Source organism: Apostichopus japonicus, chromosome 19 (assembly GCF_037975245.1).
Source record: "Apostichopus japonicus isolate 1M-3 chromosome 19, ASM3797524v1, whole genome shotgun sequence".
Taxonomy (NCBI): Eukaryota; Metazoa; Echinodermata; class Holothuroidea; order Aspidochirotida; family Stichopodidae; genus Apostichopus; species Apostichopus japonicus.
Window position 1 is genome coordinate 20,399,810 of NC_092579.1, and position 17,157 is coordinate 20,416,966.

The 17,157-nt window shown below is 38.5% G+C and overlaps 3 protein-coding genes across 5 annotated transcripts; 2 read left to right on the plus strand and 1 right to left on the minus strand.

The window, feature by feature from the left end:
• The first annotated feature begins 250 nt into the window (after positions 1-250).
• LOC139959948 (guanylate-binding protein 5-like) lies at positions 251-3,784 on the plus strand. The gene has a single exon (XM_071957896.1). It carries the CDS (start codon positions 333-335, stop codon positions 2,892-2,894), a length of 2,562 nt encoding a protein of 853 aa, XP_071813997.1. The 5' UTR covers positions 251-332; the 3' UTR covers positions 2,895-3,784.
• Positions 3,785-4,070: 286 nt separating this feature from the next.
• LOC139959949 (guanylate-binding protein 6-like) lies at positions 4,071-10,422 on the minus strand. Its single transcript, XM_071957897.1, has 2 exons — positions 10,271-10,422; positions 4,071-9,716 (listed from the first exon to the last, which is right to left on the minus strand). The coding sequence occupies exon 2, from the start codon at positions 9,683-9,685 to the stop codon at positions 7,184-7,186; it is 2,502 nt and encodes an 833-aa protein (XP_071813998.1). The 5' UTR covers positions 9,686-9,716; positions 10,271-10,422; the 3' UTR covers positions 4,071-7,183.
• Positions 10,423-10,512: 90 nt separating this feature from the next.
• LOC139959947 (uncharacterized) lies at positions 10,513-15,674 on the plus strand. Of its 3 annotated transcripts, none has more exons than XM_071957895.1 (2): positions 10,513-10,641; positions 11,933-15,674. In XM_071957895.1, exon 2 carries the CDS (start codon positions 12,017-12,019, stop codon positions 14,579-14,581), a length of 2,565 nt encoding a protein of 854 aa, XP_071813996.1. In that variant the 5' UTR covers positions 10,513-10,641; positions 11,933-12,016; the 3' UTR covers positions 14,582-15,674. The 3 variants fall into 3 exon arrangements, with proteins under 3 accessions (XP_071813996.1, XP_071813994.1, XP_071813995.1); XM_071957893.1 differs by lacking the exon at positions 10,513-10,641 and adding an exon at positions 10,798-11,022; XM_071957894.1 differs by lacking the exon at positions 10,513-10,641 and adding an exon at positions 10,801-10,957.
• The last annotated feature ends 1,483 nt before the right edge of the window (positions 15,675-17,157 follow it).

The window sequence follows — 17,157 nt, forward strand, 5'->3', positions numbered from 1 at the left end:
TGATTTTGTATATGTTACTATGAACAAATTATTAATAACAAATAAGAAATTGTCGATACATCATACTATCAAACGAACCTGTATTGAAAAGAAGGTTACCATCTTAAACATCTTCACAAGTTCATTATGGCAATCGTACCAGATACCTAAACACAAATTCATCGAGCAATTCCTTTTAGAACATGCTAATTAAGTATGATAAACCTGGCTACTAGGCCTACTATATGATATTTTATGTGTATGGTATAACTATTAACATAGAAGCCTTCTTCTATTACTATTCACAGTTTATCGGCTTGTTGATCTTCTAAAAGAGAGAGAGAGAGAGAACTATGGAATCTCGGACATCCGTTCCACTATGTCTACCAAGCAACTTCAGGTGGAACCAAAGGAACGCAGCAATCGAGGTGCAGGAAAATGAACCACGCGGTAACATAACCGTATGTCCCGAAGGATTAAAGCTACTTCAAAGCATTCAGGAGGACAATGTCGTGGTAGTATGCATTACAGGCCCAGCCCGTACCGGAAAGTCGTACTTTTTGTCACAAATCGAAGAAGGAGCTTCCTTTAAAGTTAGCCATACTACAACAGCAGAAACCACGGGAATCTGGATTTCCGTAGCACCAACTTTGTTAACAGTGAACGGAAAAGTCGCCCGACTTGTACTTTTGGACGCCGAGGGTTTAGGGTCAACCTCCACCGTTGATCAAGATGGAAGCACAGAAAAGTGGGACATGAAAGTGTTTACACTCTGTGCTTTGTTCAGTTCATATTTGATATACAACAGTCGAAATGTTCCTACCGTCGATGATTTGGACAAACTTGGTTTCATTGCGCAATTTAGATCATTTATATATGGTCACTCAGCACCGACAACTGTGGAAGGGAGCCCGGAAGATATACAAGTTGACATCGCTCCATATTTTATGTGGTTGATAAGGGACACACTACTTCAACCACAGGTGGACGGCAAGGATTGCTCCTGGGAGAAGTACATCACTTCCTCTGTGCTCTCTGTGAACGATGATGGAGTTAAGAACCGCCGAAACGCCATCAAGAAGGCAATCTGCACGACCTTTCGACATTTTGATGCATATGGCTTACCACCTCCTTCTGTTAAGCTGGAAGTAGTGCGGAATTTATCATTACCCGAGTACAGGGCAGAAATCAATCCGGAGTTTTTGAAAGGGATCCAGGATGTGAAGGAAAAAGTTCTTTCACTTTCGCAAGTAAAGAAGATTTTAGGTTGTTACCCTACCGGTGATCAACTTGCTACGTACGTGTCTGAGTGTGTAAAATCAGTGAATAAAGGGTTAGATAAGTTGTCAGTACCAAACACATTGGATTCTCTCATTGAATTACGGCTGAATGATAGTTTCCACCAAGCAACACAAAAATATGATAAATGTATCCAAAAATTAAAGCTCCCTGTATTGACTCGTGTAGCGAAACGCTTTCACCATGACGCATCTAAAGAGGCACAGGAAGAGCTTTTCCAATTATTATCACCTACTTTTGATGACGACACAAGGGCAATATGGTCTGAAAAACTCACTACTGCCCTCGAGAAGAAATATGATAATTTAAAAGAGAAGAATTTGAGCGAATCTCGTAAACAGTGTGAAAATGTAGCGGCTGAGTTAACTAAAACTTACTTGACTGCGAAGACTGACACATTAAAGAAAAATTGTTTTAAAGATGTTGTGAAAGCTAAAGAAGCTATCCTCAGAGAGTACTCAAGTAAAGCTAAAGGACCACTTGTTAATGAAGTAAAGGCAAAGTTGAAAGAAAGAATACAGCACAGAATAAACGACGTAAGCAGTGCTATCATACAAGCATCTCTAAAAACTGTTGATGAAATGTATGCGCGAGGAGAGAACAAAGTTAAACGTGAAATGCCGTTTGAAGAACACATTCTAGAAGCAAAATATAAGCAAATTGTTACTTCCTGTTCAAATCTCTTCATCCGAAAATGCGAGGGTTGCTATCAATTCCATGAAAAGCTTTCCTGTCTAAAAAAGGATTTGAGAGATCGATTTGACACACTCCAGAATCATAATGATACTTGCTCACAAGATGAGTGCGAAAAAAACATGAAGGCTTTGAAAATGAAGGATTTCGATACGATATTGAACATGGCAAAAGATGCATCTTATTCCCATTTAATAGATGCTAAAGAAAAGGTCATAACAAAATACGACCAGGCTGCAGTTGGACCAGCGAAAGATAAAGTAAAGAGAAACTATATGGAGAATATTGACGAACAGTTGAGTCGTGCGCAAGGAATCATCTCTTTGGCAGCTTTTGAGGAAGCAGAGAAAGAATTAAAGGAATACCTAGATCTGGTAGAAAAACGAGACCCTCTTGAAACTGAAAAAGAAACATCGCAATATGAAACAAAATGTACTAATATAAGGAAAACCTATGAAGGGAGATGTTGCGGAATAGACACAACTGTTGCTTCTGTGTATAAAACCAAACTAAGTAAACTTGAGGGGAGAAATAGGACCAAATTTGTCACACTGCAGAAACGACGATCGGAAGATTTTTGTAGAAAGTTAATGGAAAAGCTTATCCGTGAAAACTTAACACCCTTATTAGATGACGTTCAATTCCTTGCTGACTTTACGAAAGCGAAAGAACACATTTTAAAACTTTACAATGAGCAAGCTAAAGGTCCTAGTAGTGAAGACATACAACAGGAATACCTTGTAAAGATAGACAGAGACATCGACATAGGTCAACAACAACGTGTGTTAAAAGGATGCAAGCTAGCAGCTGATGCAGCTTTGGAACTTGCCAAATTGTCTTCACAGTTTGGAGGCAATCCTGCTAAGATAGCCGCCGGTTCTGCGGCCTTCATACAATTAGCTAAGGATGCAATGAACAAATAACATTTAGGGTTTAGTTTCAAGATAGCGAATTAGGCCCATAATTAATCCTTTTCAAAAAAAGGCCTAATTCCCAGACAACAACAGGCAACGGCATATGAAGGAATCATGGAAGTATATACATGTGACTTCTTATTGTCTATAATATTATAAGAAGGGCAATTGTACGAGTCCGTCGTTTTTCGAAAAGATCGGTTTTATTACCACTACACTGACATTAATATTATACTTGATTTAATTAACGAAGCTTTAGCTGTTTGTTATGTTTGATCTTGTTATACGTTTAATATTATTCTGTATAATTCAAATTTCAACTTGTTTGGTACAATAGAATACTAATCATATTAAAAGTAACAAAAAGATGTCACTAATGTTACTTACTATGCTTTACAAATGTAACAATGCTGTCGCGATAACATCGAGGTATAATTTGTTAAACACTTCCTTACTTGAGGTACGTAGTGTGAGTTAACATTTAGTCGAAGAGAGACAAGTAAAGACCATTAATATGATAATCGGTTACACCTTAATTTAGAGCTCCATCTTAAATATGCGTTATTGGTTTACTTTACCACAGAGCTATTTATCTTCATTTCTTTGTTTTGGAAAAGTCTAACAATTTAAGCATAATCCACTGTTTAATGTAAATTTTCGTTTTGAAAAGCATGTATTTTTTACCCGGTAGTTTATAATGACAGGTATTATATATTTACCCACAAACTTGCCTCTCTGATTCATGGTGAGCCATGGACATGAACAGCTCTCACACATCGGGATCCCCACTTCATGGAATAACCATAAACATAACGCACGGAACATTAAAGATATATTGAAGTACATGTTATCGTTTTAGAAGCTCCAACGTTGAGAATAAGAACTCAGAAACAACCTTATTATAATTTTTTATTTGTATTGTATTATCATTAGTTCATGATAAAGTCATAATTTATTTTAGATCATCTTTGCCCGCCAACCTTATACTCCTTATGTAATAGTGCTATACCTGACACCGTGACGTACATATTCGTTATACTTAACGGTCACCAGTACCAACCCCCCCCCCACACCCCTCCCACACACACACCTCAAATTCCTGGAAATTCGGATCATTGTCACCCATTGTAAATGTCATGAAGCTTGATTAGCAGTTAAGAATATCATTATGACATAATGAAGTAGTACATACCTGACAATGGAAAAATCTAAAAATAGGGTAATTGCTGCAACCTAATGGGGAGAACAAGGAGAACAAGAGAAAAGCGTTCACGTAAATAGTCCACCACCTACCGTATTGGGTGCGATTTATGATGCGATTGAACAATAATAAACATTGTTACATCTACAGTTTTTTTAATTTAATATATATCTTGTTATGAGAAGTCGTTATGCGCTAGTATGTGTTGTTTTACAGGAAGCAAGGGTATTCCAATATGATGGTGCAATTTACATTATAGGTAGAATATTTTTTTATCTGTATTATTCCTTTTTCAAGGAGTCAAATTTCACGAACCCCTCCTTCCTCGTTTCCGACCCACTCGCTCACTCCTTATACAGTGCCTGGTAGAAGATACCCCTGGTATATTTTTGAAACTACCACGCTTGATGGCGGCACAGGATTTATAGACCTATACCGTCAAGTCAACAAAACAGCGATTAATTCTACCGGTGTAAAAACACGGATCGAATGGTGACTAATTTTGTATCATATCAAAATTCCTTGTTATCTCCAGGCTATTTTGTTACTATATAAAATAGCGATTACTGCAGGGAAAATTGTTAAATATTTTGATCAATACCAATTACAATACTGAATTAATTAGTCAAGCAAACCCGAGTGGTGGAAAGTATATACAGGTCATTGAAACAACTGCCTAGTTACATTTAATAATACCATTTGGTTGCAGATATTCTGCAAGAAAAGGCTCATTAAAGGAATAACGAAGGCAGGATTCATAGACAATTGATATTGTTCAATAACCCCAAAACTATCTAATATTCGATTTTTAAGTTAACCGCTTTCCGTTGGACTGAATTCAGGCGCGTATCCAGGATTTTCTAACCCGGGGGCGCGAATTACTATCTAAGCGGAGCGCCACCATCGGTTGGCGCGGAGCGTACAAGAAAATTTCTGGTTTTGATACCCCCCAGATCACCGGAAATGGCACTTCTCGGGCTTGAAAATGACCAACCAGATGTACACTTTTGCCTGAGAACCAAGTATTTCCCAATAGTTTTTTTTTCCATCCATAACATTTTTGAAGATTGTCACCAGTCACACATCATGTTCGACCTCATTGCATGTCCTGTGGATCATTGCTTTTGTAGGTGATTCTACGTCACGGCCCACAATATCCGAAAGCCCCACATTTCATGGTTTTAAGCCCATTATTTGTTCAGAATTTGAAAATTCACATTTCTCGTGAATAAAATCACTTCAAAACATACCCATAATGTTGCACAAAATTCAATCTATGGACAACCAATATAGAAAAACCCCCTTCAACCACTAACAGACAGGTCAAAATTGCACGAGTAGAGGGAAGTATGATGAAGAATGTTGGTCAGGAAAATTTCGAAAATTCAGACACAGTTAATTTATTGGTGTAGAAATATTAAAACCTGTTATAACGGCTATTATAAAACTTGGTTGAAGGAAATGAAAAATAGCAGATATTCCCGATATCAGATAACCGAACACTACACACATAGGCGTAGGAGGCGGGGCTGCAGCCCCCCCCCCCCACCACCACCAGATTTTTTCCCCTGAAAATTCGGGCAATATGCTGAGAATTTTTCGGGCACCTACGGTACTGAAAGAAAACTTAATAGCAATGGTGTAGCTTAAGGAAATGAATAGTTTAAAAATTATCTCCTTGGTAATTAAAATAAAGTTGTAAGCTTGGCCGACTAATTCGCCATTACCACATTACCAGCGGTATTAAGAACTCCTTAGTGATAATGAACGACATCCGTGGCCACGCAAGGAACATTCCATGTGAATTGGATATGTAGTAAGTCTATGTCTGGCAAGGCATTCTGTATGCAGTGAAGACTCGCACACAAAGAAACGTCTGGTGCCGGTAATCTGACCTAGTTTCGAATGAGGTGTAACAGAAGTGTTAGACACCACCATTGATCCCAGAAAATACACACACAGCTTGCTACCGTCGGTAATAAGACACTAGCGTACAGTCAGTACACACAAACTGCGGTTAATACCCACAACACCGTGTACATATAGCAGCGATGGACATGCTCAGGTCCAGCTCACGTTTCATTACTGTCTGCATTTTGTAGCGACAAGAAAAAAATGTCACTTGCAAGCAACGGAAAGTTAGCTTTTTCTCAGGGCGGCACGCGGTTTGGGGCGAGTCTTCAATGCATTTAACATTACAGTCAGCCTACATTGTTACTGTTACACTAGGCCTAGCTGCAGTGTGCTCGTTATGCGTAGCCTATGCCTTCTTTTTAAACGAAAATTTTTAGAAAAGAGAACTCGTAACTATGACCTTCAGGTGCCTCGTTAATATTTTAAACTACGTTGTGCTTATAGGAAATTGCAAGCCCTTCTAAAGTTCTAGCCCTAGCAACAAGAGCTGAATATTGTTCACGGGGAGTCTACCACACGGTAAAAGACTTTGTTATGAGAGTTTTTCCTCCCTGACGTCATCAAGGTGGAATTTCAGGCTTATTGCATAATCAATGGCGGCTTACTGTGCATTGTGGTTAGGCCTTAAGAGGCAATTTTTCAAGGCGAGCGTATTCAGTCAAACAGAAAGCGTTTAACTTAAAAATCGAATATTACATAGTTTTGAGGTTACTGAACAATATAGGTTGTCTTTAATGCCTGCCTTCGTTATTCCTTAAATATAGTGGCTGAACTATTCATGTTCACCTAAGGTACAATAGATTAACATTAGATGTTGTCTCAAAGTCATCATTTCCATTTCTCTTAGAGGAGAAAGGGTGTTCATTTCTCAGTGATATAACAATAAGTGGAACCAACAGAGAAAAGAAGCAAACGAGTCACCAAGGAGGAATTATTAAAACCAAAGGAGCACATACATAATGAAACAATTGAGCAAACTAAATTTATCGGGAAATTACAGCATACTTATAGTTATAATAATGCCAAAGACCACACATATAGTGTAAAATGAGTTCAATAATTATTTGGGTAGCTATATATACTGGGTAGTAATTATTAAAACGTCAATAGGTACTATATAATTAGTTGTAAATTCAAAAAATGATATAATGCGGAAGATGGCGAGAAAGAACGTTAATTCATATCATTCTCTTTTGGAATTTGAGCTCCCAAATGCCTTTGTAATGCCATATACTGCGAGTCCTAACAACAGTGCACCACCAGCTGCTAATGCTGCCACACTTTCGGCGTGTTCTTTAGAACACTGCTGTAGAGTATCGTTATATCTGTCCTTAGTCTTTCCGTAAAATTCATCGGCTCCTTCACCTGTTGCTGTCTCCTTGAATTTTTTTAAGATAGCTGAATGTATTCTTCTTACATTTTCTACATTCCTCTTTAATGGACTCTGAAGTGTTTCATCCAGACGGTATTCGCGTTCAAGGTATCTCATCCGTTCCACATGATTACGCCGTGATATCTCATTATTTTCAACTCTTCGTGTTTCAAAAATACCTTTCAGTGTCCAGTTCAACGCAAGCAGTTCGTTTTCACAGAATTCGTGTGAAATTCCTGTGCAGTACCGCCAAAATGTCTTATCGGCTAATGGTCGGCAACGTGACTCGTGTCTGTACAAGTCTCTCTCCAAACATGGTAACATCAAATTATTTAACTGTTGACTGTAACATTCTTTGGCCTTTTTAAGTCCTCTCTGGAGAAGCCTATTTTGATTCTCTTGAATCAACGTTTCCATTTCCTCCAAAGCTTTCTTGCGAACGTATATCATTTCAGGTCCGATGGCGTTCTTGTCGTAATAATTGAGCACCAATTTAAAACCATCCTTTAAGTCTTGAAGATTGCTACTTATTCCCAGATCATCAATGATCCGTTTCAGATGTTTTTCTCTCAAAAATCGATATAAATTTTCACAAGACTCTCGTGAAAGGTTGCTGTTATTTTTGGTGATAGCAGACTTTTCACTTGCGATGGCAGCTGAGAGTCTTTCTAGCTGACCAGAAACAACATTATTGTTGCCAGATGGTACCTTGCCAGAAAAGAAACGTTCCGCTACTAAACTTGCACTGCTGTGCATTTCATCTAGGTTGTGGCTTGGACAAGGCATTGTTATCTTAGACATTTCTTCTTTGTATAAGTTTACAGCCTTGGTGAGATAGCTTTCAGTCAGCATCTTTATGGCACATACATTAAAATCAATTGCCAATGATTGCAATTCCTTAAAGACTATCATTTTGACAGGTCCTCGCGCGGAATTCATATACTCTTCAAGAGCTTTCTCCTTAGCGGTGTTCACATTATCGATGCAATAAACGTCAGTTATATTTGTTTGCCGAAGATATTTCTCTCTCATTTTATCCTTTATCGTTTGACAAAAGGAACGGGATCTTTCGCAGTTCTTCATCTGCCATTGTTGTAGCTTCTCCTGCATTCCTGCGTTAAACTTTTCTTTGTAAAATTCGATGTCTGATGCAGAACTTCGATCAGCTTTTGAGGAAATCAAAGCCGATGCTTTCCCTGTGGCAAGTAAGTGACACGCAACAACTTGGTCGTTCTCACATGGCATGTCTATCGCTTTCATTTCATTAGTATAAAGTTTTTGGGCATCCTTGACAGCTGTAAGACAATCCCAAGCACTTTCCACATCAATGATACCGTTAGGAGAGTTGAGAACTTTGACGTATCCCTGAAGTAAATCAGCCAAGTCCCGTCCCATCAACACCCTTCCCGCTTCTCTCTTCACTTTTGCATACGCAATGATCTTGTCAGTAATATCCTGCATAGCTTTCTTGAATTGTGGATGCAACTTTGAAACAACTTTCGGTGAATCAAGCGTTTGAATCACGTCTGGGTCAATGGACGGAAATGGCATAGACTCAGCATCAATCTTTCCAAATGTGTCAATCACAGCTCTTCGGATATTATATCTCGTATCCCGTGATCGACCACCTCTAGTTTGCAACACCTCAGCTCTAAGATAGGTTGACCAGGAACACGGTTTATTGTCCAATTCTGGTTTAACAATTACGTCTCTAACGAGCCAGAGAAAGTCGGGTAATGACGTGTTGGATTGGTGGGTCGTATGCCGACCACGACGTTGTGGCATTTTAGCCTTCTTAACAAATTCACTGAAACTGGCCAAGAATCCCAGCTTTGATAGATCATCGTAAGAAGGTGTACCTTGGCTATTGAAGATGAAATATGAACTTAGCAATAGACTCAGTGCCAGCAATTTTCTTTCCCATGTGTTATCTTCGTTACCGTCTGAAGTGTTAAGAGAACCAAGACCCTCCGTATCTAAGAAAATCAGTCTGGCTGGATGTCCGTTTCTCATCACAGTACGTTTGGGAGAAGCAATCCATATTCCCGTGGTCTTTGATGTTGTCCCGTGGTGGACGTCGAATCTACCGCCATTTTGTATTTGTGATAGCAAAAAGGATTTACCGCTTCTGACTGGACCAGTAATGCAGACTACCACGACAGAATTGTCAATCCTTTTAAGAATATTCAGACCTTCTTCACAAAGCTGTAGTTTGTTTCGAGGAGCTCCTTCATTTATGTGGATACATTGTTTTTCCGCATCCCATGTGTGGTTGTCAGGAAGACACAGAGGAACGGCTTTTCCTAAATTCATGATTACCAATGTGGACTTGTTTCAGCAGCTCCTGCATAAAAGTAAAGGCAAATGAATAAAAGTAAGATAATAAAGTTAAGTGAAGTTTTTTTTTAGTCTAAGTTATTGACCGAATACGCAATAAACACCAAACTGACAATCCCCATTTCCATGTATAAACAATAAACCTAGGCGCCTGAGTGAACCATAGAAATTTGCTGATGTACCTACCCTGCTATGTATTCGGAAAAGGGTTTCTTCAAATGTAGGGAAACATATGTACCAGCTCACTTAATAGACTTCCACTGAACCATGCTCAAGCCTTCAAATATTACTGACATATACCACCACACAAACCAACCTACACTGTACATTAGCCGGCAACCATAAATTAATAGGTGAATTTTCAAATCAAATCTCAAGCTATGACAAACACGCAAGCATAACTCACTATACCTATTTTCAATTCACATGCACATATAGGGTAGTTTCACTGTAGTGTACGTGATGCCGCTTACATGTCTGAAAAGGTCTGAAAAACGAATACATACATTAGTTTGCTGCGTATCTGATACAAGAAAACGGCCCAAATTAAGTTTTACTAACCTGAATGTACCACTGCCAAATCGTATTAGGTATATGTTAGCTGCGCCAGTGCGATCCGTACTGGGCATTAATTGCAATTCGAATGAACTTTGTTCTGGTACACTGTATTCAACACACCATACCCACACAGTCTTCAGCAGCTGTTATTTGACAGTTCCGAAGACATATATTACTGATATTAATTATGTTAATGAAACAATAGTAATGTGACCTTTGGAATCTCCACCCCAAGTCTCTGACACCGAAGAGCATTGCAACCTTTGCACTGTACAGAGGAATCCATCGTCCCTTTGGAGCTTTTATACGATTCACATTGACTCCGAGGCAACACAATATACTGATTATAGGCCTCCATGGAGTAAACAATTGTGGTAAGATCTTACGGCATTCTAATGTGAATCTTTGAGATACTGTGTCTTTTAGATTAAGAATTAAGACATATATGATGTAACCTACATTCCACCGTATATGTTGCAATCATATATCCGTTCGTAGCAACTACATTTTCAAGTTGAAACCCATAGATTACTACCGTAGGCTATATGTATACACGTACAGTCTAATATATTTCATAATCAGTATTCATAAAGGAAGTAGCTGAAAAGTGATACCGGCATAGTAGTACGATCGACGCAAAAGGCCTTAGGTAGACGAACGGTGTGGACTGTAAAGTGTTCGTGTGTAGTAGTGAGTATTCATGACCATTAGCCGGCCAATATATAGCCAAAATATAAAATCACTGACAAGAAAATGTAAGTTAATGTTTCACATTCTTCTAATTGGTTGTTTATTAATTCAGTTGTATTCTGTAAGATTCTTCATATTATATCATTTTGAAACAAATTGAAGTATTTGCTCATGCATTATATAAGGAAAGAATTCTGTTTTGTTTATATCTTCTGGACTTAAACACCGTCCCAGGTGTAGTGATTTGCTTTTTTGCTATATTATACATGTCATAATTAGTGGGTTGTTACATGGGTTTTGATTGCCTACCCTACTTTTGGTTATTTCTATATTGCTGAATGCTTGTGTGAGCTATAGTGTTGAACACCACTCGTTCGCGGTGTATAAATTAATGTAATGATTTATGGAAATTCAATTAAGATATTACATCGTACTTGACAACGTTAACATCTAGTTTTAAACCGCCAGAAGGTGTATGTGTGATTTGTAATTTGCCAAGAAAAATATTCCCAAATCTGTCTGTATACTCTAAATTTATGTTTTGGCACTACTGAACAAAGTTAACTATATGTATTATATGCGAGCATCATCATTGTGCGTGGTATGGCACTTCTGTTTTGTTGCAAATATTATCAGATGCTTTAAATGAAACAAAAGGAAAGTTCAAAGTACATTTCAAATGTGTGCTTTCGTAGCGGATGATCACAGTAAGATTAATCATTAATTATTGTTGTTCTTTGAAGATGGAAATTTTGATATATACTGAGCTACAGTAGGAACCCAGCCATCACAAAAATCGATCCATAAAATAAATCTGCTTAAAATCTTCCCCAATCGGATAACTTCTATCTAAGAGTTCAAAGTTTAAAGAAATTATGTAGCATAAAGACCATATATTAGTACGTAAAACTAGAAACTAACTTGAAACTCTTGAGATGATCCTATTCTGATTATGCTCTCTGTCTCTCCTTACAGTAAATAATATCTCCGGAGGTGCATGGTCCTTGGCTCCTTGTACATTTTGGAACTGCAACGATCTCTTGAAGTTGGAAGCAAAGTATGGAGCCGTATCCATCAGTACCGTTATGCCTACCAGGTAACTTCATCTGGGATTCACAAAACAGACAATTACAAGTCGACAAAAGTATACCGCGAGGTGATATAAAAGTTTGCACAGAAGGTCTTGCAATCCTTGACAGTGTTAAAGACGAATATGTCATCGTCATTTGCATTACAGGTCCAGCCCGTACCGGGAAGTCGTACTTTTTGTCACAATTTCAAGAAGGAGTGACCTTTGAGATAGGACACTCAACGACATCAAAGACCACGGGAATATGGATTGCTTTAGCACCTAATTCGGTGACGATGACTGACGGGAAAATCGCGCGTCTTGTACTTTTGGATGCCGAGGGGTTAGGATCTACATCCACGATTGACCATGATGGTTGCACTGAAAGGTGGGATAGAAAAGTTTTCACTCTCTGCGCTCTGTTCAGTTCATACTTGATATACAATAGCAAAGGTGTTCCTACGAGTGATGATTTAGACAAGCTGAGTTTCATTTCCCAGTTTAGTTCATCTATTCAGTGTCACTTATCAACACCCGGAGAAAGCATGGAAACCGCTGTTGATATTTCTCCATATTTCATGTGGCTAATTAGAGACGCCGTTCTCCAACCTGAAGTAGATGGCCAAAACTGTACCTGGAAGAAATTCATAATATCTTCAGTCCTCTGCGTAGAAGCTGGTGCAGCTAAAAACAGTAGGAATGTCATTAAAGCAGCTATCAAAAGGTCGTTCCAAAACTTTGATGCGCACGGGATACCCCCACCTTCAGTGGACCCTGAAGTTGTTCAAAATTTGTTGTCAGCCAAATACAAGGGTCAGATCAACAAGAAGTTTTTGTATCGGGTTGAAGAAGTTAAAAATCACGTTCTCGCCTGTGCACAAGTAAAAGTGATAAAAGGTTTTCCCATAACCGGCCAACAGTTGGCTTTGTACGTGTCATCATGTGTAAGCGCAGTGAACAGTGAATCTGATAAGTTACCTATACAAAATGCCTGGGAGTCTTTCCTGGAAGTAAAATGGAACGACACTTTGATTGCGACCATGGAAAAGTATGATGACCACGCAAATCAAATCAACTATCCTATTTCAACGGAAGACATTGAAAGTTTTCATGTTCAGGAATCTTCTGAGGTTCAGAAAGCATTTACCGAATTTGAAGCCTCGAATTTCGACGAAAGAAGCGTAAAGCAGTACAGGAAGAAACTTAATTCAGCTCTCAAAGGAAAATTACATACCATAAAGACCATAAATAACACAAAATCGCATAATCATTGTGAAAAAGTTGCAAGAAACCTAGAACTACATTTGACCACCAAAGTGGAAAATCTTGATAATTACACTTTTGAAGAGTTATTGGAAGGTAGGCAAAAAGTGTTAGAAGAGTATTTACGCAAGGCTATAGGTCCTAGCATTAATGAAGTAAAGGAGGCGCTCGAAGAACGAATGGATGGGAAGATTAAAACTTTGCAACCTGCTCTTATACAGAACACCATAGAAGCTGTTGAGGAGGTGTACGAAAGAGAAGCACGTGATACAATTCAAGATCGTTTACCTTTAGAAACGAATGTCATCGATGCAGAATATCAGCGTATTCGCGAACTCTGCATTAATCAATTTCAAATACGATGCCGGGGTTGCGATGGATTCCTGAATGCACTATCCAGGTTGGAAACAGATTTACGTAAGCGGTTGCAGTCACTGCAGAAAACTAACCTATCTCTTTCAAACGATGCATGTGAGGAAGCGATGAGATCATCGAAGCGCAAGCATTTCGATGCACTGTGGAATTTGGTAAGCGAACTGAATATTGCCGACTTGCAAAGTGCGAAGGAAACCGCCCTGGCAGAATATGAAAGAGATGCACGTGGACCAGCAAAGGACAAGGTAAGAAAGGAGTACGGTGAGGATATGGACGAAAAATTGTGTCGAGCGAAAACGCTTATTGCGGAACATGCACTAACTGAAGCAAAGAGAGACTACAAAAGAGAACTGGATGAACTGTTAATAGAGGGTCCTCTTGATAGTCGAGAGGCATCGGTGAAATGCTCTTCAATCTGCACAAAAATACGCAAACATTTTGAAAGAAGATGTGATGGACTGGACGATGTGCTCAGTCGTGTATACTGCACAAACGTCACCAAGGTAGAAAGCGACGTCGTGAAATATTTTCATCGACGGAACGGAGAGCTTTCCTTCGAATACTGTGATAAATTGATGACTAGGTTGATTCGAGAAATTTTAAAACCGTCGATCGACAACATTGAGATGCTTGTGTCATATGAAGAAAAGAAGACATCTATTCTGCAAAAGTATGATGAGGGTGCTAAAGGTCCAAAAGCTGTTGACGTAAAAGATGCCGCAGTCTTACAGATAGACAAAGATATCAAGAGGGCAGAACAGCAACGTGTTCTAAAGGGAATTAAATTAGGCCTTCAAGCCTTGGAAGTAGCAGGAGGGGTGTATGGAGCAGCAGTTGGCGGGAAGGCAGCGAAAATAGGAATGACCGCCGCCATGGCAGCAAAATTAGGGCAAAGTGTTTTTGACAAAACAATGTAATGTTGTATGATTTCTATATGAGGGTTTACAATATTTCATTCATATCAGCTTTTCGAACGCTTAAATTTTGTCATGGTTCATAAAGTATGGTCGGCAAACTTCAAACTTAAGGATTCATTCAGATTTCCTCGTCCATTTAAACTTATTTCAATAGACACGTTATAACTTACCGTATATTAAGTTAAGTTTTCCATGGATGGTGACGATTATCTGATATCAATGCTGAGTATATAGCAGCTCAGTAATACCGTAAATATTTGGCACCGTTGAAGTATATCTGTTAACTCATAGATATATGTCTGAGAAAGCTTTCATGCACGAAAAATCACTATATATATATGTGTGTGTGTGTGTGTGTGTATATATATATATATATATATATATATATATATATAGATATATATATATATATGTGTGTGTGTGTGTGTGCACTCATCACCATCTAACTCAATCAATTTAAAGCTGTACACCAAGTTAGTAAAATAAAGGTATTTCGTATATAACGTAACCTGAACTCAATAGCCTAATTTATTTATCATGATACTTAAATACATAACTCACCGAAATATTGTGAAATTCATTTCACATATAATGATATGAACTGATCCAAGGTCAGAGTTTGAGGTATTTAGGAAAAATCTGTGACGGTATCAATTTTGCACGGTGACATTTGATATTGTGAAGACGCGGTTCCGACCAAGGTAACGTACAGTTGTTACTCGCATGTTCCGTAGAAGATGACGCTCATGAGGTCAGGGGTGTCACTTTGCACAGCCACACCTCTCTCCCCACCCCATCAGAAATCACTTTCCACCGGCAGCGACGGTTGTTGAGGAACATTTTGAGGTTTCAATAAAAATTGTGAAGGTTTATGGAAATCTTTGACGTTTTGCTGCGAAAGTTTTACGATTTATCTAAAATTTTGGTCTTTTTACTTGTGAGAATAGGGACCTTGTAATTTGAATTTTCCAGACCTTTAAGACGAAAGTTGTATGTGTATTTTGAAATTTGACGTCTTATCTCGAAAAGTTATATTTCTTTAAATTCGTAATGTCGCCCAATTATGAAAGTAAAAAGAGCTCACTGCACTTGATTGATCAATTGTTCACAATTGTTGTTTAAGACCCAGCCATCAGTGAATGTGAGATGGATCTATATAAGGCTGCATTCCACACATGTCAGCAGACAGTTCATAAACATATGTATACAATCAGTTTATATAGACTAATAAGTCTATATAAGACTATCATGGCTAATACATTTACTTTCAAACTTTCAAACTTTTAAACGTACTTGAACTAGACAACAGCATGATTTAATACGTTCATATATTCGAATTAATATTCATATATGTAGTCGAATTAATACGTGTATAGCAAGCCACGTGGGACAAAAACCGCATGATATATCCGCGTATTCATTCGAATATATGCGTATTAATTCGAATATAGCCTATATACGCGTATATATTATTAGCCAAACATTAGGTTTAAATACATCCGCGTATGAATTCGAATATAAACAAATGAGGATTAATTCGAATATATATACGTACCGTATTAATTCGAATATATGCACGTATTAAATCATGCTGTTGTCTAGATCAAAGTACGTTTGACCTGGGCCATGTACGTCAATAATTTCTCATTTATTGCACTGGCGAGGCTACACAATGTGAAAACTCTCAACTGAAACTCGATTGTGAAAGCTATTAGACATACCAGTTATTGTCTGATTTAATACGCGTATATATATATTCCAATTAATCAAAGGCGTATATATTCGTATTAATACGAGCATATATTATGGGGTGTTTGACCCATATGGCTTGCCATAGACGTACACAAAGGCCAAACGTACTTGATCTATTACTAGGCACCATGATTTAATAATAATCAGCAGTTTTTTTATGACATATAGGAGGGGCGGTCTCCCCCTTCGCGCCCCCTCCCCTAGTATGCAACAAAGCATCAAATTAATAGCCGTAGAGGCCATTTAGCTGCACCAAGGCTTGATCGTTCTACTTGATTACACATGCGTTGCAATGTTTTACACTTCGTAGGTCCCACACGATAGATCCAAGCATATCTAGCTGGAGATTTCATATTGTGGTCAGCAGGCAGGAAATTCACGTTAATTAACTGCTGCCAGATTGGGGGATATAAGGGGTTTTGATGTAACTTAAGCTTGGCTAACTTTTGCCCATGATTACTTAGCTAGGGGTCAAGTTTTGCGCTATCTCTCACACCAATTTGTTCACTTGCTCAAATACCACAACACAGTACTAATTTCATTGGTCACAACCAAGGGCGTAGGAACCGGGGGGCTGGGGGGCGCCAGCCCCCCAGTGAAAAATGTGGAGGGGCGGAAGTATCATTCCGCCCCCCGGTTCGCAAGTCAGAAAACCCCTTTTTCATTTCCAAATGAGAAAAAAAAATCTCATTTGGATCACCAAATTGCATCTAAGGCCAGGTGAAAATACAAAATTAAGTTTACAAAATGGAGTGGGTGTTGAAGTGTGCTATATTGCACCAAATTGCATCTGAGGCCACCTGGAAATGCAAAAAATTCCAAAG